The 25,083-nt window shown below is 51.6% G+C and overlaps 9 protein-coding genes across 9 annotated transcripts; 6 read left to right on the forward strand and 3 right to left on the reverse strand.

The window, feature by feature from the left end:
• Window positions 1-14: 14 nt before the first annotated feature.
• Window positions 15-2,371, forward strand: BDV17DRAFT_201811 (uncharacterized protein). The gene is made up of 2 exons (XM_073755269.1): window positions 15-1,296; window positions 1,349-2,371. Exons 1-2 carry the CDS (start codon window positions 214-216, stop codon window positions 2,276-2,278), a joined length of 2,013 nt encoding a protein of 670 aa, XP_073611736.1. The 5' UTR covers window positions 15-213; the 3' UTR covers window positions 2,279-2,371.
• A 430-nt stretch (window positions 2,372-2,801) lies between these two features.
• Window positions 2,802-4,046, forward strand: BDV17DRAFT_294994 (lipoate synthase; the record flags this gene model as incomplete). The annotated part of the gene is made up of 1 exon (XM_073762965.1): window positions 2,802-4,046. The coding sequence occupies one exon, from the start codon at window positions 2,802-2,804 to the stop codon at window positions 4,044-4,046; it is 1,245 nt and encodes a 414-aa protein (XP_073611737.1).
• Window positions 4,047-4,469: 423 nt separating this feature from the next.
• BDV17DRAFT_284354 (phosphoserine phosphatase SerB) lies at window positions 4,470-6,014 on the reverse strand (the record flags this gene model as incomplete). The annotated part of the gene is made up of 3 exons (XM_073760517.1): window positions 4,470-4,784; window positions 4,870-5,127; window positions 5,172-6,014. The coding sequence occupies 3 exons, from the start codon at window positions 6,012-6,014 to the stop codon at window positions 4,470-4,472; spliced, it is 1,416 nt and encodes a 471-aa protein (XP_073611738.1).
• Window positions 6,015-6,849: 835 nt separating this feature from the next.
• Window positions 6,850-8,228, forward strand: met16 (phosphoadenylyl-sulfate reductase (thioredoxin)). The gene is made up of 2 exons (XM_073755270.1): window positions 6,850-7,299; window positions 7,355-8,228. Exons 1-2 carry the CDS (start codon window positions 7,131-7,133, stop codon window positions 8,098-8,100), a joined length of 915 nt encoding a protein of 304 aa, XP_073611739.1. The 5' UTR covers window positions 6,850-7,130; the 3' UTR covers window positions 8,101-8,228.
• Window positions 8,229-10,919: 2,691 nt separating this feature from the next.
• On the forward strand, window positions 10,920-13,443 carry sC (sulfate adenylyltransferase). Its single transcript, XM_073759014.1, has 6 exons — window positions 10,920-11,201; window positions 11,282-11,309; window positions 11,453-11,635; window positions 11,839-11,984; window positions 12,049-12,118; window positions 12,199-13,443. The coding sequence occupies exons 1-6, from the start codon at window positions 11,033-11,035 to the stop codon at window positions 13,325-13,327; spliced, it is 1,725 nt and encodes a 574-aa protein (XP_073611740.1). The 5' UTR covers window positions 10,920-11,032; the 3' UTR covers window positions 13,328-13,443.
• Window positions 13,444-15,549: 2,106 nt separating this feature from the next.
• BDV17DRAFT_273437 (uncharacterized protein) lies at window positions 15,550-17,534 on the forward strand. The gene has a single exon (XM_073759015.1). It carries the CDS (start codon window positions 15,587-15,589, stop codon window positions 17,342-17,344), a length of 1,758 nt encoding a protein of 585 aa, XP_073611741.1. The 5' UTR covers window positions 15,550-15,586; the 3' UTR covers window positions 17,345-17,534.
• Window positions 17,535-17,653: 119 nt separating this feature from the next.
• BDV17DRAFT_202019 (uncharacterized protein) lies at window positions 17,654-20,744 on the reverse strand. Its single transcript, XM_073755272.1, has 2 exons — window positions 19,142-20,744; window positions 17,654-19,086 (listed from the first exon to the last, which is right to left on the reverse strand). The coding sequence occupies exons 1-2, from the start codon at window positions 20,448-20,450 to the stop codon at window positions 17,963-17,965; spliced, it is 2,433 nt and encodes an 810-aa protein (XP_073611742.1). The 5' UTR covers window positions 20,451-20,744; the 3' UTR covers window positions 17,654-17,962.
• Window positions 20,745-22,668: 1,924 nt separating this feature from the next.
• BDV17DRAFT_295000 (uncharacterized protein) lies at window positions 22,669-23,577 on the reverse strand (the record flags this gene model as incomplete). Its single annotated transcript, XM_073762966.1, has 3 exons — window positions 22,669-23,149; window positions 23,237-23,334; window positions 23,386-23,577. 3 exons carry the CDS (start codon window positions 23,575-23,577, stop codon window positions 22,669-22,671), a joined length of 771 nt encoding a protein of 256 aa, XP_073611743.1.
• Window positions 23,578-24,210: 633 nt separating this feature from the next.
• BDV17DRAFT_295001 (LYR motif-containing protein) lies at window positions 24,211-24,827 on the forward strand (the record flags this gene model as incomplete). Its single annotated transcript, XM_073762967.1, has 5 exons — window positions 24,211-24,261; window positions 24,328-24,492; window positions 24,595-24,657; window positions 24,714-24,763; window positions 24,818-24,827. 5 exons carry the CDS (start codon window positions 24,211-24,213, stop codon window positions 24,825-24,827), a joined length of 339 nt encoding a protein of 112 aa, XP_073611744.1.
• Window positions 24,828-25,083: the final 256 nt, after the last annotated feature.

Below are 25,083 nucleotides of genomic sequence, written 5' to 3' on the forward strand. Positions count from 1 at the left end.
AGGGGGTGATGAACATGCCCGATGTCTGGCGTTCTGTCACCGCAAGGTCGTCAAGGGATGTTTGGTAATTTGGGCCATTCCGTAGTATAAGGGCTCTCTGGCCGCTGCTCACGCCCGCACTGGGCAGAAAGTCTTTCCTCTTGTTCTGCGCCCTTACTGGTCGAGAAGTGGACTCTTTTATTCCTATCATCATTGACATTTCTAGGATTCGCGATGTCCTCAACGGACTACGAGTACGCCAGCTCGTATAGCAGGCCTTGTCACGGCCATCAGCGCCATCACACCGTGACCGCGAGCCCAGTTCCGGCATATGTGAACAGAAGCGTGCCGACTTATAGTCTGACAGGCCAGGAGCAAGTATCTCGGCCTCACCCAGCTTCCCCTCGGTTTTCCCTCAATGTTCAGCCATGGAAGAGGCAGCAGCCACAAAGTTCTCTCTCATTTGTTCCATCAACTTCTCCACGCCTTGAAGAAGCCGAATATACTCTATCGCAACCCAGACGCACTACTGACCGCAGTACGGCTTGCATTTCGCCCTTCCGCTCGGTTCGCAGGATGAAGGAGCCTTTCCAACTTCGCCTCCATGCATCGCCGTCAATCGAAACCAGTCCAGCCACAGTTCGTGAGTTGCGTTTAGCCTCGCGGCCTCCCGAGATTCGGACATTGCGAGCCTGGAGGTCAGACCAGAATCTTATGGCCTCTAGCCTAGAGCCATTCGGCCTTCTCCCAAGCCCCCCGCTCTCTGACTTGCAACCATCCCAAGCCTCGCCGGCCTCCACATACTTTTCATCAAAGCCAGGGTCCGAGATTGGGCACGACGGGGAGACCGAGGATTGTACTTGTCTCCCCGAACGAGCACCTTGCAACCGCTGCACTCCGCAAACGCCCGCAACTGATGTATCTGTTGAAGATCAGACGACCGATGCCACCAATGTGCACATGGCGCATTCGAACTTCGTGAGGCAATGCGAGCTAGGCAATGGACAATTTACTCCTGCAGCAACAAACTCGGGATGTATGTCACCGCCTGCTACCTGCTTAGATGTAGATTCGGTGGGAAAGAGAAACTTCCCCGGGTCATCTGCTGGAACACACAGAAGCAGATCAGGCACAGTCTCGAGCGAAGGCAGTTGGGTTCCAAGCAGTCTCTCATACTGTGAGACATGGCTTCAAGGCGCGCCTATGGACTCTCCGTCCATAGAAACCGGCAAGTCGATGGTCTCTAACAGGCGGAAATTTCAGATCGTCCAGCAGAGCCCGGATGCTGTAGATTGGAAGCGAGCACATAATGACGCGGTATGTCTAATTCGTAGTCGGTAGGCCCTGTTGGTACTAATTTGAGATCTAGGTTCTTGCTGTCAAAAGTAAGGCAAAGCCTAAGCTGGTCGATATCTCGCGACAATCCTCGCCAGCAACGAGCTACTCACTTCCTACTCCACCAACGCAGACAATACCCGCCACGCCAGATCATAATCTGCCGGAAGTCTCAGCATTCAGCCCTGACACGCCACTGGAAATTTGTGACGGTGGATATACCTCAGAGAAATCGGCGTATGCCTCCAAGGGACACGTTCATGACAGGGAAGATGCGTACAAAGTCTCAGGCTCGGTCAACTCAGAAAGCCCTACCGAGACAGTCGTCTGTCACCAAGCAGTGGAGAACGGAGACAACCCGGAGACGCAACAAGATCCAGACCCTGAAGCTCAGACTGCTCCTTCGGCCCGGATACAGGCTTCTTTGAGTGCTTCAACCAAATCAGACAAAGAAGAACTCGAAAAATGGTGGGATCATGAATGGACTATCGACCAGCTAGAGCACTCAGTCAAAGACTTTCCGCAGAACATACTTCGTTTGACATCTCCAGTTGTCATGTTTCTGCGCCATAACCACGAGAGAGCTCTTTTACGTCCTCTCCGAACTATTTTTCCGAATGCTCCTTTGTCCCTCCTTGATTCTCTCTGTGCCGTTTTGATAGCGAAGAACTATCTCACCTCTCTGTCATCACTGAGCCGCAAGTCCGTCAATATACCTTCACGTGCGCAGACCTCAAGGCTTGACATAGTGCCAGAGAAAGCCACTTCGATTCTTGGGATGAAATTTGCACAACCTCCGCCGTCGCGTATCCGGGATCAAGTCCTCGGTTCTCGAAGCAACAAACTTCATGAAGACCTCGATCGAATAGTGGATAATCTACTACTCACAATCCGCGGGTCTCCTGATGAGGACTTGAAGTCGGCCGTGCTAGTTCTGATACAGGTCCTGGAGACCAAAGCATAGACCCCTCCTACTTTTCCTACCTGACCAGCCAGGAATTTCCTATATTCTCATTTTATTTCTTTTCTTGCCTGAGCTCAAAGCGACACAATCCATTTAGATAGACATCTTGCCATTCCCTCAGCCACTTTCTTATGCCACCTGCCTTTCAGTGTCTCACTCTGACTTATGTATTCCATTCTATCACTTTCACCTACTGGCCGCTATGTGAAGTATGTCTTCTGAGCTGTGTGCTTCGAGCCCCGGCGCCAAATGTGTAATTCCTGCTTTGATATTCGACATATCGAGATTACCCCAAAATGAATAACCAATAACATCAGTCCGATATCGTATGACCAGTCTGGGTAGTGCTGTTGCTTTATCCTCCGTTAGTAGAGCGGAACTATAAGATGACGAATATTGGTGCCTGAGGCAATATTACCTAACACGGGATAGCCGGCCCCAGGCTCATTTCATCTGCGACGCTTTCCCGCGGAATTCAAACTTCTTAGTGCAACAACGTTCACTTTCATACCAATTGCTCATCATGGCCGCTGCGACGAACCGCTTCAGAGCCTTGTGCTTATCCTCAAGGGTCGCTGCTCCTCAATCAGCCAGTGTGTCATATCTCAGCTACCGCGGCTATGCCACGACAGATACCTCGTCCGCCACCGGCGGAGCTTCAACACCAGCAGGGAAGAGACGGACAACATTCACGGACAAGCTCAATGCCGGGCCTACCTTTGGGGATTTTGTCTCTGGCGGAAGCGACAATGCCCCCCTCGATCCCTCCGAAGCTTACGCCCTCAAGACCGCTCTCGTCGGGCCCGCCGGCCGCAAGAAGGAAATGACGCGTTTACCGTCGTGGCTGAAGACGCCGATTCCTGATTCGAAGAACTACCAGCGCTTGAAGAAGGATCTCCGAGGTCTCAACTTGCACACTGTCTGCGAGGAAGCTCGATGCCCTAATATCTCCGACTGCTGGGGTGGCGGCGATAAGGCTGCTGCTACTGCGACGATCATGCTCATGGGCGACACCTGCACGCGAGGTTGCCGATTCTGCAGTGTGAAGACTTCACGCGCGCCGCCGCCGCTTGACCCACACGAGCCGGAAAACACAGCAGAGGCTCTATCGAGGTGGGGTCTGGGGTATGTGGTGTTGACGAGTGTCGACCGAGATGACCTTGTTGATGGCGGCGCTCGCCACTTCGCGGAGACGGTGATCAAGATCAAGCAAAAGGCTCCAAACATCCTGGTCGAGTGCTTGACTGGAGATTATGCGGGAGACACGGAGATGGTAGGCATTATGGCTCGATCTGGCCTAGATGTGTACGCGCATAACGTTGAGACCGTTGAAGCCCTGACACCATTCGTTCGTGACCGCCGCGCCTCGTTCCAGCAGTCGCTTCGTGTGCTTGATGCCGCCAAGAAGGCTCAGCCATCGCTTATCACGAAGACATCACTCATGCTCGGTCTTGGAGAAACCGAAGAGCAACTTTGGGATGCTCTACGTCAGTTACGGTCTGTCAATGTCGACGTTGTCACATTCGGTCAGTACATGCGCCCCACAAAGCGACATATGGCTGTCCATGAGTACGTGACGCCCGATCAATTCGAACTCTGGCGCCAGCGTGCCCTCGATATGGGCTTCCTCTATTGTGCCTCTGGTCCTCTGGTCCGGAGTAGCTACAAGGCGGGCGAGGCTTTCATTGAGAACGTTCTGAAGAAGAGACGGGCTGGTACGCCTGAGCAGGCTGTTAGTGATAAAACAGTCTCCGAGGCGACGCGGTAGTACACCACCAGTCTATCTCAATTCAACATTTTTTGGCGCAGGTACAAGCAGTTGGTTTCGGTCATGATAATCATATTGAGGCGTCCTGTATTGGTTTGGCATTGATTGTATTCAACACGGATTCTTTTCTAGAAAGAATATCAAGTCATAGATCTATGATTTTGGTATATAGCAGGTCATGATATTTATTTGACTAGATTGCATATGTACGCCCGTCGCCCAACCAACCCCAGTTACACCTACACTCCATCAAGACGGGATTTTATATTCGTCGACCCGCAGATCAAAATAAATAAGAATGAGAGATGAGATCGTCAAAACTCAGTACGACCCGCTAGAAGTCAGAAAGAAAGCATAAGAGACCTGCTCCTGACAAGGCATGAGAAGATACCAGGAGTCTCGAAGCGCGCCGTCTCGTATATTTTAGGCAGTGAGCTCCTGGATCTCTTCATCATTGAAACCAAGAAGGTAAAGAACGTCGACTAGGCTCTCGCCGTTAATGCGCGTGGGGGCTTCGAGTTGCACCTTGCTCTTGGCGCGCCATGCGACTCCGAGGCCAGCGGCGTGAAGCATCAGCAGATCGTTCGCACCATCGCCGACGGCAACAGTTTGCGCAATATCAATGCCGTTATCAGCAGCGATGGATTGGAGTAGGGAGCGTTTCTGCTCCGCGTTGATGATCGGGTATGTTGGGACGAGCTTGCCGGTAAGGGTTTGCGAAGAGGGGTCAACCTCAAGCTATTGAGAGAATTAGTGTAAGGATACTCAACGATTCCGACGATGCCTCGGTGGAAAGAAGTAGGGGAGAGGAAATGAGACGTACGTGATTGGCAAAGGCGTGATCAATGCCCAGTTCACCTGCCAACCATTCCGCAAGTGGTTGAAACCCTCCGCTCGCGACAACCAACCGACAGCCAAGCTTATTGAGAGCTTTGCATAATTCCCTTGCCCCAGGGGCAATGGTAATAACGGACTTCAATTTCTCAAAGACGTCCGCGGGAACTCCCTTTAGTAGGCTGACACGCTCTTTCAGCGATGCGGAGAAGTCAAGCTCGCCATTCATGGCTCGTTCAGTGATTTCCTGTGCTGATTAGAGACGATCAAGACCTAGAGTGGGTGACTAACAGAAACTTCCTTCTCGACACCGATGAATTTGGCGATCTCGTCAATCACTTCGTTCTTGATCAAAGTGCTATCCATGTCAAAAACAACCAAGCGTTTATGTCTGCGGAAAGCACTCTCCTTCTGCAGCACAACCTCGACATTCCACTCCCTCTCGAATCGCCATATACTTTCATGCTTGCGGAGGTCGGCGAAGCTGAGATAATCTGGGTTCGGAGGAGGGGAAAAGGTGACTTCGACGACGCGGGGGTGCTCCTGAGTGTCGAGACAACGGTGTGAAGTATTCATACGCTGGTACGGGATAGGTAGAGATTCGATGATCTGCAGGAAATTGGTCAAGCACAGCTGCGACACATATGGCCCGTATAAGTGATCTAGAGGTTCGGGTTCGGGCGCCGGAGGTTCGCGTGGAAGCTTCTCGATATCAACTGTTGGGGCCGAGCCGACGGGGACCATGGGGTGAGGAAGTTTATCCCCCGGTCGAGCATTTGGGGAGGAATCGGGATGGAGATGAGGATGGACGGGGTCGGCTGACTTATAGAATATCGTCGCGACTAACTTCGGGGTGCCCTTGGGAAGAAGGCCTTCCCGGTGGTGGAAGATACTGTGGATGATGCCACTCTCTGTCACCTTCTTGGGATCCGGTTGAATGGGGTTCGAGGCGCGAGCAACCGGCGCAGGGGTCGGCTCATTGGCGTTCCCAAGAACATTGCCTATTGTCGGGGTGATAGCAGCGGCAGCGGGAGGCTTATATTGCTGGTGATCGTGGATGAAAGAACTGCTGGAGAAATTCTGTCGCAAGACAGGACGGGCAGGACGAGCTCCCGCGGGGTTGGGCGCTGACATGGCGGAGGAGAGGTGCAGGAAGAGTGCGGGGGAAGAGATGGAGCGACAAAGAGACAGATCACACAAGGTCCGCAGGGATCAACGGAGCCCGCCCGTGATGAGAGATTTACCCTCAGATAGCGCGGAGACGAGATGCAGGCGAAGGGCCGCGAATCTCGATTAGTTGGTTTCGTCTTTTGCTCCAGATTTCTACAGCCTGCACCGATCGACGGCACATGTACTTGGCGGCCTTGTTGCCTCAAGCTGCCAGGCACTCGTACGTAATGCCCCGCGTGACTGACCGCCAGGCAGAATCAGCCACCAACCGACCAAACGAGTCGCCGGATGGCCGCAAACTCAAAGTGGGGGGACCATCACTCCATCAGGCTTCCAGAAGCCCTGAGTTGGACTCGCCATCGGAGATCTCAAGCTATGCTATGACATATTATGATGACACCGGAGATCGATTCGCAAGAGCTATGATTCTGACTAACAAAATGATGTGCTGAATGATGTGCAGGTCTGTCCTGTTTTCCAGAAGCCCTGCTCTTCCGTCACAAATAGCTAATCGGCTCGTTCCCCCAGACTTTACTTACTGCGAACTACGGAGTTCTCTGTATATTACCGCCCCTGAAGTGGGAATAATCGGTAATAATGCACAGGACTTATAATCTACTCCGTATGCTTACGGTGACCCTACTTTCTCCGAGGAGAATTCTCCGGCCTTCCAGGAGCACGTCAGAATCGAGGATTTATCATCAGCCCTAGCGAAATCGGTTGACATGGCCCGGTTTCGGCTGCCGACATAGACCCAAAGTGCAAGTATTGCGTGATTTCTTGCGGAGATTAGAAGATCAAAATTTTCAGGGTCAGCCCGATTTCGGCAGGCGGTAACTGGCGATGTCGTGCTCGAGACCGGCAAAATGGCAGCATGTACGGAGGGCGAGAGGCAGCAGAAAAGGCGCCTCCAGGGCAGATGATGTCGTGATTGCCCCTGTCCGCTCGCTTCTCTATATCAGAGGGTCGCTGGCACACTTCTTGGTTCCTACACCACTCTGCCCCCGGCCACAGTCTTACACCATATACTAAGCCCATTACGACTATCTATATCTCAACCTTAGGGCTGTATAAGACGCAATGCCTGCTAAGATGGAATCCAACTACCCCTCCGACAGCGAAACTGCCGATATGAGAGACTCCGGCTATGTCAGTGGTGGCTCTAGCGAAGAATATCTTCCTGAGATTGTCTTCACCAAGCCTCATCTGCAATTCCTCAACCGCCAACTTCAGTTCCTTGAACCTCAAGGTTGGTCTCCCCACCCTGACTGCCTGTTTGATCGATTATCTCTAACGTCTGGTAGATGTTCTCCGATGGTGTGTCACGTCTTTGCCTCACCTGTACCAAACCACCGCGTTCGGTCTCACAGGATTGGTGATCATGGACATGCTCTCCAAGCTATCTATCCCTCGTCCCCAAATGGTCAACCTCATCTTCCTCGACACTCTCCATCACTTCCCTGAAACACTTCAGCTCGTCGACAATGTTCGAAAGAGGTACCCGCTGCAGCACATCCACGTGTACAAGCCCCAGGGCGCTGAGACCGAGGCTGAATTCGCCAAGAAGCACGGCGAGCGTCTCTGGGAGAAGGATGATCAGCTCTACGACTGGGTTGCAAAGGTTGAACCTGCGCAGCGTGCCTACCGTGAACTCAACGTTCATGCGGTCCTGACTGGCCGTCGACGCAGCCAGGGAGGCAAGCGTGGAGACATGGACATCATTGAGGTCGACGAAGCCGGCCTCATCAAGATCAACCCTCTCGCCAACTGGACCTTTGACCAGGTCAAGCAGTACGTCAAGGAAAACGACATCCCTTACAACGAGCTGTTGGACAAGGGCTACAAGAGCATTGGCGACTACCACTCAACATCTCCAGTCAAAGAGAACGAAGACGAGCGTTCTGGCCGCTGGAAGGGCCAAGCAAAGACTGAGTGCGGTATCCACAACCCTCGCTCCAAGTACGCCCAGTACTTGATGGAGATGGAACGCAAGCGACAGGAGGAAGCTTTGTCCCAAGCACTGCAAAATCAGCTCTCTACTGCCCAATGAGCATGAGTCTGTTTTTGTTTACATTGCATTTTCCTGGCGTTCATATTTGGTGTCTTCATATCTAGCGAATTACCCAGTCATTGTATTTGCTTCATCGGCGCTCTATGGAATTATGCCCTGATGATTGTTTTGTTTTCGAGAACAATTTTGTGTTTTTGGCGAGCCAAAACATTTCATGCCAATCTCTCTTCCGCTTGGAAGTCTGTACAGATGGATTGAGCAAAATCACTATATGGACCATTGATCCAGCATTATAATGAATAGCATGATAGAAATGATAGAGTTTCTCACAAAACCTCCTTCCACGTTCTATGGTAGCTTTTTTTCTCTCTCCATGGTAGTATCTCGAGTGTGCCCTCGTCAAAGTAAGTGGGGCAACCACCAGTCTTGCGGAGAATTAAGCATCCCAGTTGCTTTATCTACGAACAGGCTTCTGTCAGCTGGTAGTCGATAGGAGGAGTAAAAAGAAAATGCATGCCCCGGTGGCACTTTTTACTCTCTAATTATTTACTCCTGGTGCTTGAGCCCTGAACTGAAAGGCTCATGACTGAACCGAAAGGTTCAACGTCCTGGGGAGAGCAACCCAACCTACCTACCAAACCCACGTCCTCGTGATCATTGACGTGATTCACAATTAGCCCGAGAGGCAAGGAGCCGAGCACGCCAGCCATCTTACAAATGTCGTGCTGTAGACCGTAGTGCTTACCGCCAATTTCTCCGCGGTGAGTGAGGTCGGTGACAGAGTTCAGAGGTTCAATGGCAGGACACGGTCGAAACGACTCCCGCATTCGGAATTGTAAGGCTGGGCGGAGTTATCGTGATCGCACCGATCAGCTGGTCTTCGCCTTAAGAGATCTTGGAGATCAGGTCGTTAGGCTGAGGCTAAGTGGCTTAACGTTGCGAGCTGGTGAAGGTGTGATCTGGTGGGCGATGGCGACATCGATGGTTGCCGTTGGATCTGGGCAGCCGACAAGCGGGCGGAGCTTCGCTCGAGTCGATCTAATCTTATCAATCTTATCTCTTGGCATTTGGTCTGCAGTGCCGAGTGGTTTTGTTTCCATTCGAGTTTGAAGCGCGGCTCTGGGGTCGGATTGAAACTCTGGGGTACAAGTAGGGTCTTTGAGGCTTCATGGGAGACACGTGTTCTCTTTGCTAGTGGAGTTATGTTGGCGCGAACAGTAGTGGTTGTTGTTATGAGAGGTTATGGCACTAAGAAGGCTTGAGGCGATTGCTTGCCCATACAAAGCAGCATTGCAGGAAATTAATTTATCGCCTTGAGGCATGAGGAATCCCATTCGTGGTTATATGACAGCATTTTGTGGCCGTGTGCCCTCACGATCAGGAGCGCAGAGTTCCCCTAAGTCCCAGCAGCTAGCTACACCAAGTACGTTTTGTTCTATCACTACTCGATCTTATATCGAGGTGAATGATCGGAAGGATACTGATAGTGAACAAGGATCATGAGTCAGGACTCGACATAGTAAGGAGCCAGAATGTCCGAAACGAGAATACAGTCAAACTGTCTGCCTCAATTTCGAATCGAGTCACGCTTCCCGTGCGAAAAAAAAGTCGCTCGAGATATATCAACTCGGAAACAGAAGCTCATCCTCAATATAAGAGTGATGCGCTGCCCGACACTTTGTATGCGTTTCCATTAGGAGGCGTCGAATCTGTATATTACTTCGTAACGAGCAACGTAATGGGTGGGTCTGGAACTCACGATATACATTTGAGGCGCTGACTCTCAGGGGAACTTACGTGAACGGATGATATTCAGGGACGGAATTAAATGCTGATCGAACAATCAGCCTGTCACAATCTGTCAACAACGCCAAACACATAAGAGCATACAAAACGATCACGGATAGCCCTTAGTCTGGAGAGAGGTCGAGGACTGGAGGGAGTGGCTTGCGAGATCGGCAGCAGATATAACACTAGTCCTAATAGGTTGTGCCAAGGCCAGCAATCACGCAAGCCGTGTGGAGAATGTCGTGATTGCAACCGCATGGCTTTAGTTTCCGCTGTCGAACACATCCCCTCCGCGGCATGTTTCATCTGCGTCACAGGCCGCTTTGCCTCTCAACGAGAGTCCCCCCCCCGAGTTTTGCTTCTCGGGCACCTTCATTGAGATGCTGAGATGCAGGTTGTCCTCTGGTTGGGGGTGCCAGGGAAAGCATGAGCAATTTATCCTCAACCCTCCAGCCCGGCTGCACTATGACGCTGCCGAGCAACTCCTGCGCTAAAAAGCCTCGTTGCATTGATCTGTATCAAACCGCTGCTGCTGACGACGATGTCGAGGCCAAACAACTGATAATCTCCGCCCCTGAAAATCTCAACTTAAATGGTATACAGAATCTCAGCATTAGGCCCCTGGAACATAAAGCAGCTATCAAGGCGTCTGATGAAGATTGCCTCTACGCTTCTCATGGGCCGTTGCCATGATCTATAGTTAGAAAGTTGTATGGCGCGGAAGCCCGAAGGAATAAGGAGGCGCCTCTTGTAAACGGTCGCTACTCATTACGTATGCTGTTGACGAGTTCAGCCTCGACCGGAGTCTTCAGTCGATGGTCGTTTTGCCTGCGATTCAGTTCAAAGTACGCAGGGGTAGAATTATTTGGCAAAGCTAGATGAACAGGATGTTAGAATAACATCGAGTAGATATAGTTACGGTGCACAGAGTACGTAAACGAGGCCGTCCCCGACACTCTATTTGGCTGGGCTGTTGAATTGGGGATTCTCCTGAGGATTTCAAGTTTGGATCCGCCCGCTGTTGGTTCTCGCCCTTGCTTTTCCATCTTTTTAACTGCCGATTCCCCTCCGTCGACTTCTCCGTCGCCCCCTCCACTCTACTTTTTTTCTCCCACCTCTCTCTTTCTCTCTCCCTTCATTACTGTCGTTTCGTTTTCAGTTCTTGTAGCACAGTTCATTCACAATGGCCAACTCTCCTCATGGTGGTGTCCTCAAGGACCTCGTCGCTCGCGATGCTCCCCGCCACGACCAGCTCGAGGCCGAGGCCGCCACTCTGCCCTCCATTGTCCTCACTGAGCGCCAGCTGTGCGATCTCGAATTGATCATGAACGGTGGTTTCAGTCCTCTTGAGGGTATGTTAACTACATCAATTGATTCACCAGAGCGACTGAGGTTCGCTTGTAAATCACGGTTACTGACTGACGCGGTGCAGGTTTCATGAATCAGGAGGACTACGACGGGTATGCGCCCCTCCCCTCATAGAAATGGTCATATCCCACTTTGCGCAGGGCTTTATTGAAGCGGATACACTGCTTGGATAATGCAATTTTACGGGAAATATCGCAAACAGACTTGGACTCGAGCTAATGGTGGGGTTTTCTAGCGTCGTTGCCGAATCTCGTCTCGCCGATGGCAACCTGTTCTCCATGCCCATCACTCTGGACGCTTCGAAGGCTACCATTGACCAGTCTGGCTTGAAGCCCGGTTCGCGTATTACTCTCCGCGACCCCCGCGACGACCGCAACCTTGCTATCCTCACAATTGACGACATCTACCAGCCTGACAAGTGAGTCTTTTCAAGTCCTTAGGTCCTCGTCGCCGGCATCGTCGTGATCCTTGGCACTCTATATGTCGCCTCCGCTGCTCGCTTGGACTTAGCCGATAACGCTATTAGTGTGCGTGGGGTGGCCAGATTTGCCGAGATGCTGATTGGATTCGAATTGGGCGATAATGTCATGGTTCGCTAACATCATCCTTTGCTTGTTCTAGGGCGAAGGAAGCCAAGCTCGTCTTCGGTGGTGACCCCGACCACCCCGCTGTCAAATACCTGAACAACCAGACGCACGAATTCTACATTGGTGGAAAGCTTGACGCTGTCAACAAGTTGAACCACTACGACTATGTCGGCCTCCGCTGTATGCCCAGCCTACCCGTCCGCCGAGCATCACGCAAGAAAGATCAAGCTGACGCAATTTTCAGATACCCCCGCGGAGCTGCGCATCCACTTTGACAAGCTCGGCTGGTCCCGAGTTGTCGCCTTCCAGACCAGGTTTGTCTTGGCTCTTGAGCTTCGATACGGCCACATGGCAGCTTCGAACTGTAGGAATATCGTGACTAATTTGTTTTCAGAAACCCTATGCACAGAGCTCACCGTGAATTGACGGTCCGCGCTGCTCGTGCCCGTCAAGCCAATGTCCTCATCCACCCCGTCGTTGGTCTCACCAAGCCCGGTGACATTGACCACTTCACCCGTGTCCGCGCCTACCAGGCTCTCCTCCCTCGCTATCCCAATGGCATGGCCGTCCTTGGTCTCCTGCCCCTTGCTATGCGTATGGGTGGTCCTCGTGAGGCCATCTGGCACGCCATCATCCGTAAGAACCACGGTGCCACCCACTTCATTGTCGGCCGTGACCACGCTGGTCCCGGTAAGAACTCCAAGGGGGAGGAGTTCTACGGCCCCTACGATGCCCAGCACGCTGTCGAGAAGTACCGTTCCGAGCTCGGCATTGAAGTCGTCGAGTTCCAGCAGGTCACCTACCTTCCCGACACCGACGAGTACATGCCCAGGGACCAGGTCCCCGCTGGTGTTAAAACCCTCGACATCTCTGGAACTGAGCTCCGCAACCGTCTCCGCACCGGTGCCCACATCCCCGAGTGGTTCTCTTACCCCGAGGTTGTCAAGATTCTTCGCGAATCCAGCCCTCCCCGCGCTCAGCAGGGTTTCACCATCTTCCTTACTGGTTACATGAACTCTGGCAAGGATGCCATCGCTCGTGCCCTCCAGGTTACCCTCAACCAGCAGGGTGGACGCTCCGTCACCCTCCTCCTCGGTGACACTGTCCGCCACGAACTCTCCTCCGAGCTCGGCTTCAGCGCCGAGGACCGCCACACCAACATCCAGCGCATCGCCTTCGTTGCTGGTGAGCTTACCCGCGCCGGTGCTGCCGTCATCGCCGCCCCCATTGCTCCCTATGAGCGCTCCCGCAAGGCCGCGCGCGAGGCCGTCCAGGGCACCGGCGGCTCTTTCTTCCTCGTGCACGTCAACACCCCTCTCGAGTACTGCGAGTCCACCGACAAGCGCGGTATCTACGAGAAGGCCCGCCGCGGCGAGATCAAGGGTTTCACTGGTGTCGATGACCCCTATGAGGCTCCTACCAACGCCAACCTCACTGTCGACGTCTCCAAGCAGAGCGTTCGCTCCATCGTCCACGAGATTGTCCTCATGCTCGAGAGCGAGGGCTACTTTGAGCGTCTTTAGATGATGTCGAGCGTTGGTTGGTTTTTTATGTTATCTCCTTTGTATGATGCAATATAAAGATGGGATCTTAAGAGGACCCTGGTTTGGATATAGAACGTTTGAATTATCAAATAACGACTTTGTTATGACTCCGAATGATGTTCCCGCGTAGTATACATACAAACAAGCCCCGCTGTTTATAACCTTTCCAAACACCTTCGCAAAGATTGTGTGACCAAACCACTGACCACATACTATCGAGACTGCATGCGCACAGCGTCCAAAACTCCGTATACGCCCAACTCAGATGAACCTGCCTAGCACAACAATACCTTGCCCGCCCCAGGTCTATCGTATGGCACATCAACCGTCACGACGTTGTGGCAGAGGTAGGAGTATAAGGCGCCGGCCGGTTGACTCGGTGGTCTTTGAACCTAGTATCAGGAGTCCGTTAGCTCAAGTAATTAGCACTGGGAGGGTATGAGGAACTTGGAAGGATGTATAGTAAGGTCGTAACAGGGGTATGAAGAAGGGTGTAAGTATGAGTATGCCATGAATCTTCACAACCTACGTAAGAAGTAACCATATGTATACTCCGTAAGAGATTCGACATCGTGCGAAGGAGTTGGAGACGGAGTCCAAGGAACTGGAATATTAATTGGAAGAGGCGTGCTAGTGCTCGTGCCAGTCGGATGAGCTGGCGGGTGCGGCCGCGGCGAGGGAGAAGATCTCCGCAGTGGGGCGATATCCAGATCGGTGGATGCAGACGGTACTATAACGTCCAAGCATTGAGCAACCATTAGAATAAGCGCCAGCGTGGGCTAAAATCAGGCTTGAGAGTCTGCGGAGTTGACTAACCTGAGCCAAAACTCCGATGAGCTCGACGATTTCGACGACCTCGAGCTCTCAGGCGCAGAAAAAGTGTCCATCTCCGACGAACGACGTATCGCAACGAGTAGAGTAATCAGAGCGATTGTTTCGGAGACTAGGCCATGATAGGGGATAGACGAAGTAGTAGAGAAGGGCGTCACAGTTGAGGCCAATTTGACTTTGGTGTTTCTATCCATCGTCTCTTTGGAGGCATTTTGTTCAGACTTATGTAGTATGGAAGCAGACTGAGAGCCGAAGAGAGATGTTCAACGAGGCACATTTCAACCTAAGCGTTGCTTAGCATTTCTGGGCAGGGAGGCGCAGACTTTAACCTATCCCCGGCCTCCAAAAGAGGAATCCTCATTGGCTTGGTCTGAGAGCGCTTAAATGACAGATATCACTGGCCAGTTGATCTCACGATCGCATTTCACAACCTGCGCCTCTGTCTCTTTCTTCCCATTTGTCTGTCGACAAGCAGCACCAGCCTTATGAGAGCTCATGATTACTTCTAAACACCGTTCGAGCCCAGCACGTTTGGCAATGGCCAGTCTGACTCTTCGTGGCGCTGGCATCCTGGGAGGCGCTGAGCTTGAGCTGTTTGCGGTTACATACTGCGTGTGATGAGGGATCGATAAAGCTACTACTAGTAGCTCCTGGAGTGTCTTCGTGCACCTGCTCAATAGCGGCCTCGCTATGAGGACGGCTCAACGGTTAATCCTGGCCTCCAAGTAGGATTTCGTGAACTGAGCTTAGATAACTACTATAGTGCACAAAATTTCTGGCTGTCTTCAGGGATCAGGCCGTGTTTTACCTGGCTAGGAACGACATTTTGGCCTCTCAAGGTATGTCGATTCTACGCGTTACCATCCTCACATAGCTGACTATATCGAGGGGCTCCTTTTTTCTTGAGATTCTTATGGCTTCCTTTGCTTCAGTCCTGCTTGATGGCATCACAGGAAGTCCTTGAACCCAGAACTTAAACATCCTCTTTTACGCAGAGTAAATTCAGAAGACCTAGGCTCCTAGAAATATCGCTCAAATACCACACTATATTGTCAAAGAGCCATTCTTTTTCCTGGAATCAAAGCTACCTGTGCTCGAAATTTATATGCAAAACGAGCCGTCATCTGTATGATCGCTACAGCTTGAGGATCTAATCTGTGGAGTTCGAGATCCTGTTCGAAGTTCACCGTTAAGATTGTCCAAGACCGGTTTTTCAAGACTGCTACTAGAAGATTTCACTCCGTAGGGCAAGGTGCAGGTCAGCAGGGGAGGTCCTCGACCAAAACGGCAGTCAAACGCGCACCGGGTGGCTGCAAACAATGCAAACCAAAAACATCCTCCATTGAGAATTGAGACATCGCGGCTTTAGCCAATTCCACTCAACTCCAACCGGTAAGAGCATCGAAAATGCTGCGCCATCGTACCCGCATACCTCGAATATCGAGGCCGGTGGCTCCCTTACTACGGCAACACCTGGTTCCCAACAGCACTCGCCCGTCATGTCGCCGTCCGTTCACTCACAAACCACCCTTTCAGATGCACCCCCCGCAGCGAAGTCGACCACAAGTATCCTATCTCTCACCACCGCCAATCAGTCGGGCTCTTCCTCCTTGGTCCATCCATCTGAAACAACATTTTGCTAGGCTCATCTTCACGGAGAGCCGCCGCCACTTCAGAAAGCGCATGTCCAACTTCCTGCGAGTCTGGCTATCAGTCGGCGGCATCATTATCTTCTTCGAGTTAATCAAGGTCGGAATATACCAGGCAACGCTCGAACACAAATGGCCATCGCCGCCGGAATGGACATGGAAAAGTCGGTGGTGTGGACGATCCCTTGAGGCCTGGCAACGCCCCGAGGAGATTGGAAGGTTGATAACCGATTGGCCCATGGTTGCAGGTTACTGCAAGGAGTTGTTGATGCGATTGGAGGATTCGGAAATTGATGGAAAGGATCTCGTTGAGTTGGAGGAGGGCGGAATCTTCATCGAAGGTGTTGGAAAGTCCGGGTACGATATCACGGCCAAGAGCGAGCCGTGGAGGCGAGGATACTTCCGAGCTCTCTTGGGAGCTGCGAAGGCAGCTGAGAACCTCGAGGGCTGGTGGACAGATCGGAAACAGCGTGTCTCAGCACCAAAGGAATACTTTGTTGGACCTTCAAATCCACGTCCGAAACCCGTGAAAAAGCCGCCGCGCGAGGAGGACTCCGAGCCCGCGTCACCAAGCCCGGAAGTTTTCTACATGAAGATCTTGACTACGCGCGGGTTTGACGAGGGGCAAAAGGTCGAAGCCGCTCTCGCGTATGCGGACTGGTTAGATTACAAGGGCCTGCAAAGCACGGCGGCTGACATGTACACCTGGGCAATGGACATAGCCACGTCAGGATCCCCTGAGGATGCATTTAAAGTGGTAGACCTGAAAACAGGCGTCCTCAGAAACGACCCTCAAGTACCCCCATCCGCCAACATCATCCGGGTATCAACCGCCCTCGCAGTCCACCACGCACGCCACGAAAACCTCCCAACAGCCCTCTCCATCTTCACATCCGTCCTCAAAGCCCGCCGTGCCCTCTTACCAGAGCCCTCCGATACCCCCACTTGGGCCATTCCATCATTCGTCAAACCCTCAGCAGATTTCTTCGTCTCTCTCATCAACAAAATTAGAACAGTCACCACTTCCGTCGAATACCCCCCTCCGCCACCATCCGGCAACGAACCACCCTACCGAACTGCATCCTCCCCCTGCGACGAAGCAGGCCTAATGACCTACATTGGCGAAATCATCTACGCCTCACACTCCAAAGAACAAGGCCTCGCCTGGACCCGCGACGCAGTCGACCTCGCCGAATACACCCTTCCGGAAACAGACACGTCGGCCGCCGACAACAAATGCACCGAGTGTCTCCGCGTCAGCCTGGGTAACTGGAAGACCATGGTCTCGCAGTTCCTCAAGAAGGCACAGGCGGAAGAAGAGGAGGTCCTCGAGAAGGCGAAGGACAGCTCATGGCTCTCGGGCCCGTCGAAGAAGACAGTCGAGAAGAAAAGTAATGAGCGGAAACGCTGGGAGGCTGAACAATTTATCCTTGATGACCGGATTAAGCGTCTGCAGCCGATTATCATGATGGAGGCTGCTATTCAGGGGGATATTCCCGGGATTGGGCTCTTTTAGTGACTACTTAGTGACTCTCTCACCTCTTGATTGCTGCCGTCTATCTACTCTGCAGGTACGGCACTGGATTTGTTGCATCTATAGCTTGGGACGGGGTTTTGAGGAGTTTGGGTGTATAACTTTGACCGCACTGTACTGTAATAATCAAGGTCTTAAACTACCAAATTAAATATTGATCAACTATCGTGAACTGTAACCATCCATCGATATAACGCTTGTTTGTATTATGTGCTTTTAAATCCAATAAAAAGTCGTATAAATTAACAAAATTAACGCTGACCAGCTACCAACGCCCCAGATAATCTAGCCACGGAACTGGGTTGGAGTAACAAGGGTATGAGAAGCTGAGAGGGACACGTGCGTATATACAGACCAGAAAACGCCAGACAGAGGTCAAAAGGAGAGAAGAAGGCTATGTACTCTCTCGTAAATGATTAATTGGATGCAAAGGAGGGCGAGAAGGGAAGAAACGGCGTGAGCAAGATGCCAAGGAATGTAAGAAAATTGGAAAAAAAAGAAAAAGAAAAAAGAAAAAAGAAAAAAGATAAAGGGAAAAAGATAAAGGGAAAAGGGGTTTGGAGACATGGAATTGGGGAAATGAAAACATAGAAGGCATGGCTAGGCACCACCAACAGTGTCACCGTCGAAATCGGTAATGGTGAACTCCTGGAAGTTGAGAGTGAAATCGCCCTTGACGCCAGAAGGGTCAAGGTCGAAGATGTAGTCTTCGCTGCTTGTGTTCGAGTAGGAATGTCCCAGGTGCCTTTCAATGGATTCCGCGGAGAACATCGCCGCATTAAGGGCGCCGGTTTTCTGGAGAATGTATAAAACGGCAACTCGAGAGAAGTCAATGACCTCGATACTGACGGTTGGCGTTGGCGTTGGCGTTGCGCTGCTCGTTGGGGACGGAGTAGGCGCTCCCTTCGTGCTTTCCTCGGCTTCGAAGAGAATGCCATTCTTGGTAGCAACGTCCCTTCGGACGGGAAGTGTCGCAGTGGGGACATGTGGGAGCGAAGAAGCCTCTGTTTCTCCCTCCTCGGACAGCAGTTGATCTGTGATGGTGAAATCAGGGGGCAGGTCACGGCGCTCGTTGTCACTTGAGGATAGACCGTCAAATGACACAAGCGCATTTTCCGTTGTGCAAGATACATTGTTTTGACTGAAGAGTGCCATGACAGTCACAGAGTCCAGCGGAATACTGAAATTGTTTTGAGAGTCCTGGAACAGACGAGGAAGATCGTTGCCAACAGTGGCGTTCCTGGACGTCGAGTTCTGGGTGATTTCGGTGGTGACACAGCTTGCATCGCCAGAAGTCGTACACCGGGAGCCGGTATATCCATTGACGCAAACGCAGGAGCAAACATCACCACTTGACACACTAACACCACCATTCGAACACGGGGTGGACTTCTCGCACGCCGTGCTGCTATCGTTACTCCTGTTTTCCCGAGGGACCACAACCAGGAAGATTGGTATCAGAACGGCGGCAGCTATGACCAGGAGAAAGATAACGCAAAGGGTAATAAATGCCCACAAAGGCATTCCGCAACACCGTCGCTTTTGGCTTCGTGCACTGCCCTTCTCGTTGACCGCATCGTGATTCTGCTCCTGAGAGTTCAACTGATGCAGTGTAGACCTCCTCCAGAAAATAGGCCAAGACGAGCGACCCTCCGGTGTAGCAGCAGGGTTTGGAAAGGACGCCAAGATATCTTTTATGGAACCCGACCTTCGTTTCGGATCACCTGTGTATACGTTAGTGAGATTATAAGGTTGGAAGGTATTTGAGATGTAGCTTACCAAACGGATGTCTGGAACCGCCCCCGACATTCAACAAATCATTCCTGCTCGCTGTTCGCCCGTGCTCGAGATTAGTCGCAAGTTTCGTCGCACGCTTAATCAAGTCCGATAGACTTGTAAGACTCCCGCGAGCTTCAGCTTCCCGGACTGCGTCAATGTTCAGGCGCGGAGGCCGGCGGGCTCCTGGTCTCATCTCGCTCAAAGTGGGCGCACTTTGGGGCAGCGGTGCTGGTGGAAACCTCATTCTGTTGTCATACGAGTCGTGTACACTTGTATCGTCGCCCCGTACAATTGGTGGTTTTTCTGGGTCAATGCCAGATTCTTCAGATGATGATGATTGGAAAGAGTCACGCACGGCCATGCCAGCTGCAATCTCCTTGAGAGTAGCATTATTAGCTTGTGCTGATGGTGTTGGTGTTGCGCTGTTTCTTCCAGCCAGCTGAGAGGCCTCAAGATTGGGTTTACTGATTGTGCGCAAGGAGGGTTTTCCTCGTTTTCCGACACTGGCTTGTCGAACGAGAGTCGCTTCAGCATGCTCAGGCGACGCTTGTGCGCTATCAGAATCGCCATCCATGTATGCTCCGAGTATGTCAGACTCCCGCTTCTCAGTATTCCAGCTTGATGCGGTGACTACGCTGGGTGTGTACGGCTTGTTCAATATGGTTGGGCTATCGGGTAACTCCTCAGGTATTGGCGAGACAGACGACCTGCGATTCATGCCTGAACGCATGGGGCCGGGAGGGGCGAGATTGCCAGTTCTGTTTTGAGAGGGCAGCGGTGGAGGAAAGTCGGGTATCGAGGGAATTGAACCTAAGGATGAGGCTGCAGACTTCCTAGACATGTCTTCATTGGCAGTAGGTACGAACTCTCGTAGGGCAGGGTGGATGTGTTGTTGATTGTTGAACGGCTGAGAGAATGACGGGGTACGGTGGTTCACGTGCAAAGGGCTCGGAACAGCATCTGAAACGCTCCTCTCCGAGTACACAGAAGGCGATGGGAGATCAGTTCGGGATGGGCGTTGAGGTGGAGTCCCTCTGGACACCAGAAGTCTTCCTTGTGAATCGACCATGTTTGACAACCGCCCCTGTGTATCAGCTACGTTTGGCCGTGAGTTACCATTGTCACCCAACAACGGCCATGCATTCGACTGAGGACCACGCGCTCTGGGAGGTGGTACCGCCGTATTTTCCTGGGGAGCTCGAATCCTGGGGCGTCTACCGCTCTCTAGCATTTCCCTTGCCCGGCGGACAGAACCCCCTCTCTCTGCGCTTCTGAAGTCAGACCGGCCGTGTTTCGAAGTCAGGTCCATTTTCAATAGAGCAGCGTTTTGAGGTGCGAAACTGGGCAAAAGGCATAAAACTAGAAGATGAAACTAGTTCAAATCTGGGCCTGAGCGACGGATATTCGGTTCCAGATGGGAAGTGGATGTGAACAACAACCAGCTCGAGATTTATGTCGAGAAGTTGCTCAAGGACAATGTCGAAGAAATGGAGAAAAGGCGTTACGATAGCAGGTGAAAGTATGCCTTCAGCAGCGTCTATTGTCAAAGGCGCTGATAGTGGTAGCTGATAGAATGGAAGGGACTTGAGAACCAGAAGTCCACCACTAGAAAGAATGTGTTTGCTGCAATATAATAACGGCACTCAATGCCTAATGGTATCACGGAGAAGTTAGCGCTACCCTGCAGTGTATTGAAGTCACATGGTTGTTGATGGGCAATTGGCATACCACAAGGATATTTGTAAAGAAGGAAGATAATGAATGTCAAGGCTTCATCGCTGTTACATAGTCTGCTCACAGATGATGGCAGGCTGGCAGGCTCTTAAGATGAGAGCGCCTGAATAGCATGGATTAGCATCAGACGACTGGAATAGGCTAGGATTCAAGACTCACAATACCACTGAACAGGACCAGAATTGAGAGAGCCTCTAGCCCTTGCCTGGTAAGCCAAAAAAAGAAAGAAAGAAAGAAAATAACGACAAAGTTGTCGAGAGGTCAAGAGATTCAGTTGAGCGAATGTTCCTCACACCGGATGGGTAATGAAAGGAAGGGTCTCCCACTTCCTGAGAGTCAGAGTCTCAGAGACCCTCAGACCAAGCCTCAGAGGTTGATACCGGCTGATTCCTCATTCTTTGGCACAGAATTATCATGGGCCGAAAGTGCACAGCCTAACCCAGATTGTCAGGACTCTGGGTTTTGGAAACAATCAGTGGAGACAACCCCGAGGCAGGGACTAGCGCAGAAGCTGTCACGAAGTGACGAAGGATTGCTAGGCCCGAATCACTGGGGTCTGTCAATCGATCCAGCATCGAGCAGACAGTTCCGGGCTCGGAAGCGCGAGTATATTATTGAACCGTAAGTTGCGGGTTGTAACATTTAACGAAGTAGATATGGGGTACAGTATTCTCAAGCCCGTGGCGAACAAGCCGAATCCGACTCCTCCAAGAGGCAACGCCTCCGCGTATTTTGTCCTCTTCACGGCGATGTTTCATCGGTTGCGACATCATCCTTGAAAGCGTAAGCGAATGCGACAGATTGGCTAGGCGTTGAGACCCAGAGTGATTGAATGTGCCGGATCCTAGGCCAGTATGATTGCCAGGACTCGCGGACGATGGGGCTATTGGTAAGGTGGAGACAGCTAAGACAACGGCACGTCTCAGATTTGATCGGAGGCGCCACTCTTAACGGGCGGATATTGATAATTCGTCCGAAACCAGGGGCCCGGTAGAGTCGGCCGACGGAGGCCATTTATTCGTCAGTGGTCATGGTCATCTTTCGGCGAAAGTGATCACTGTTCTGCATCTCAAGACTCCAATCAGAGATGCAATGGAGCTCAGCATCAAGATCAAATCTCCAGCGAATTCTCAAAGACATTGTAGAGGCTTAGATCTGGGGGTCCGATAATTTTGCCATTATTCGATCAGGAGGACTCGAAGTCTGGAAGGAGGCTGGTTCAACAGCTAGCTTGGTTTCGTCGCCGACGCCGTCCTTTAATATACTGGATAGATTATTGTGAGACAACCACGAGGGCTCCGGGCATGTTGCCGAAAATGTTCTTATCGGCCAGCGGAGTTCGATCACAAAGGCTCACGACGGGATGCCCAGATTTATTATTATCAGGAGTTGGAGTAGATGGAGTAAAAGTGGAAGTTGACTCGCGGAAGTTTGTTTCTCTCCAGGTTCCTGGATGGACAAAGAAGCTTCGTCATGTGACTTACAGTGATTGCTTGCTCCAGCTTCCAGCACAGGTTGGAGTCTACTCAGGCCAGGATTAAAATAATATAATGTTCCAGACCTCGATCAATTTGATCTGAATCTATGACGAAAGAACTCTCGAGTCTTCCCCGCCCGCTCTGTATGCAGACTGCGGTTGTTACAGTGCGGGGCTTGAGGGCGCTCCAGAGAATCTCATACTCCTTCTCATTTTCACCTGGTATTGACGCTCAATCCCAAGGGTTGTATACAAAGGACTGCGGATGGGACCTCTCTTGAGATCAGAGGTCACTGAGAAATACCGCGAACGCGCGCTATTGCCGGCCCAGTTCTGTTCGCAGTCTAAGAATCTCCTTCTCTGCAACCTGCATGGCAACCACAGTACTCGCCAATTCAGGCAAACTGCCCTCGACCGCTTCAGTGAAAGACTTCTGAGCGCTGCGAAGAGAAGGCGGAACCAATATCCCATACCACCTGATAGGGTCGGAAGTACGTGGCTTCTGTTTCGCAGACTCAGGCTTTGTATCTGCTTCGGACTTTGCCTCAGAAGAGTTCGGCGCAGCTGATGGCACTGGGTCGTAGTCTTCATCACTTTTTGAAAGCTCCGGCTCCGAGGTTTTTGCATCCGAGTCTGACGGCTCGGACTGACCACCTACGTCGGCCTGTTCCTCCTTGGCGCTAGCTGTGGCGGGCTCGATTGCAAAAATTGGTCCATAAGGTGTGTCACTCTGTGGTGGCTCTTCCACCTCGGTATCGTGTTCTGCATTGCCTGGAGATGACGGGGGCTTCAATGTCCTAGTTGAAAGTCTCTTGATTAGCCAATTACTTCAAGTGGTTTTGGAGCAAAGACGCTGGACAACAGTAACTTCAAAATTGACTCACACTCTCCTTGAGGCCTTCATTCGCTCATCATAGTAGTCGGCGCCATATCGTCGGCCGGGAGGACAGGTATAATTTGCGTGCGCAAGAGAGAAAAAGCCCTAATTCTGGGCTTAGCCATTGTTTGGCAGCAATTATCAGGGTAGAAATACCGAGGAGAGACTCGACGCTAGTTCTTTTTGCAATCGTTGGTGCTTATCGAGGAGTTGAAGGTATCTTTCGAGCAAGTCGTCGAGAGACTGTAAGAGATGCGGCGGAGGGTCGGCTATATGAAGCTGTTTGAGCTCGGCATCTGGAAGCACCGAGCTCTGACGCGATGCAGGAGGGGTAGGAAGCTGTGTCATTTGGGGGTATGCTGGGGCTAGAAGCCGGGTATGACAATGATGAGGAAAACGAGGGCGATTGGCGAACAGTTGATTGTTGACAGGAGGAATACAGACAGAGTATAGTTGTGAGGGAGAAAGGTGGCGGACGCCCGGACCCTCCGATAACTCCGTCATTTCGACCAAAAAAGCATCAGAATTTCCCGAATCGAGATTCATCCAACCCAACTGCCACTGACCCTGGCCGAGCTTCCCAGACTGTGAGTCCCTCATTTCTTTCTTCACTTCCCACTCCAGTTTCAGACTCTGTGCATCTTCGGCAAAGAAGTCGCTTCTCAGCCTCTGGTTCGTCGATATCGAGCTCCTCCGCCAACGCCACCTCCGACCGCGATATTATTCAAGGCTGACAATACACAAACAGTATCTCTCTCCAGGGGCCGGTATACCCGCATATTGCCTACGCGAACCTCTTCCTTGCATTTTTGCATCGTCGTCTTCGATTGTACTGTGGACATCTGCCTCATCAGACTCGGGCATCCCGATACTCCGCGATTCATCAGTCGGGTCCTACGTCAAGGGCTTATTCGACTTTTTATCTTCTGCTGCTCGCAGTCATAGCCCATCTCCACTCTTTAAGTCTCTAAGCGCGCCATAATGTCTGTTTCTGCTCTTGGGCGGGACACTGCCTTCCAGGCGCGGTCTCTGGTAAGTCCATCGTCTTGGAGCAATGTCAGGCCTGATAGCGTGCTAATTGTTCTGTGCATTACATAGTTTCGGTCTCTGCTTCGTCAATCTTCCCAGTTCTCGAACTACAACTTCCGCGAGTACGCCCTTCGGAGGACAAAGGATGCTTTCCGTGAGCACCAGCATGAGAGTGAGGAGCGCAAGGTACAAGAGCTGATCCAGGAGGGTCTACAGAGCTTGCGGATGATGAAGGTCAGATACCTACACAAAACCGGATCACCATTTACATTGGGGTCGCGATAAATGTTTCGTGGTTTTCCCACCATGTTGGACGGAACACTAACACTATTCCAGAGACAAACCGTCATCAGTCAGTTCTATCAATTGGATAAATTGGTCGTAGAGGGTCAGAAGACGGTAAGCCACGAAAATTAATATTCTTTTCCCGTGTCTGAATCTCACATCATGGATAGGGAAAGGAAACTGGCCAAGAAGGCGGCATTGTCCGTCAGAAGGACACTGGGTAAGACTTCTTCCACCTACGAACTGCCCTAACATTTGCTGATGCTTATTATAGTTGGGACTAAATCAAAAAGCTTCATATACATAAATTGCACGAATAATCAGGTGTGCAAGCCGTGAATATCCAAGACAGATATGCGCCATTCCATGTCGAGTCTGGAGTTGTGGGGGTAGTATTGGCGCTGGGGAATGGAATAGATCTGAGGAATACCTGTACTTTTATTGGAAACCGCTTTACCGTTAGCCCTGTTACGCATCATTCGAATCCCAGGTCCTCTCTCAATGTCTTCTACTCAAAATGGCTATTCAGCACCAAGTCTG

Source organism: Aspergillus undulatus, assembly GCF_047715775.1.
Source record: "Aspergillus undulatus strain CBS 261.88 unplaced genomic scaffold BDV17scaffold_61, whole genome shotgun sequence".
Taxonomy (NCBI): Eukaryota; Fungi; Ascomycota; class Eurotiomycetes; order Eurotiales; family Aspergillaceae; genus Aspergillus; species Aspergillus undulatus.

Bases quoted from the DNA above. Each gene is read 5' to 3' on its own strand.
- BDV17DRAFT_201811 (XM_073755269.1), top strand. From the start codon at position 214: ATGTCCTCAACGGACTACGAGTACGCCAGCTCGTATAGCAGGCCTTGT. The intron at 1,297-1,348 runs GTATGTCTAATT...TTTGAGATCTAG, and splicing joins AGCGAGCACATAATGACGCG to GTTCTTGCTGTCAAAAGTAA.
- met16 (XM_073755270.1), top strand. From the start codon at position 7,131: ATGCCTGCTAAGATGGAATCCAACTACCCCTCCGACAGCGAAACTGCC. The intron at 7,300-7,354 runs GTTGGTCTCCCC...AACGTCTGGTAG, and splicing joins TCAGTTCCTTGAACCTCAAG to ATGTTCTCCGATGGTGTGTC.
- sC (XM_073759014.1), top strand. From the start codon at position 11,033: ATGGCCAACTCTCCTCATGGTGGTGTCCTCAAGGACCTCGTCGCTCGC. The intron at 11,310-11,452 runs GTATGCGCCCCT...GGGGTTTTCTAG, and splicing joins AATCAGGAGGACTACGACGG to CGTCGTTGCCGAATCTCGTC. The intron at 11,985-12,048 runs GTATGCCCAGCC...CGCAATTTTCAG, and splicing joins CGACTATGTCGGCCTCCGCT to ATACCCCCGCGGAGCTGCGC.
- BDV17DRAFT_273437 (XM_073759015.1), top strand. From the start codon at position 15,587: ATGCTGCGCCATCGTACCCGCATACCTCGAATATCGAGGCCGGTGGCT.
- BDV17DRAFT_202019 (XM_073755272.1), bottom strand. From the start codon at position 20,450: ATGGACCTGACTTCGAAACACGGCCGGTCTGACTTCAGAAGCGCAGAG. The intron at 19,087-19,141 runs GTAAGCTACATC...ACGTATACACAG, and splicing joins CGGTTCCAGACATCCGTTTG to GTGATCCGAAACGAAGGTCG.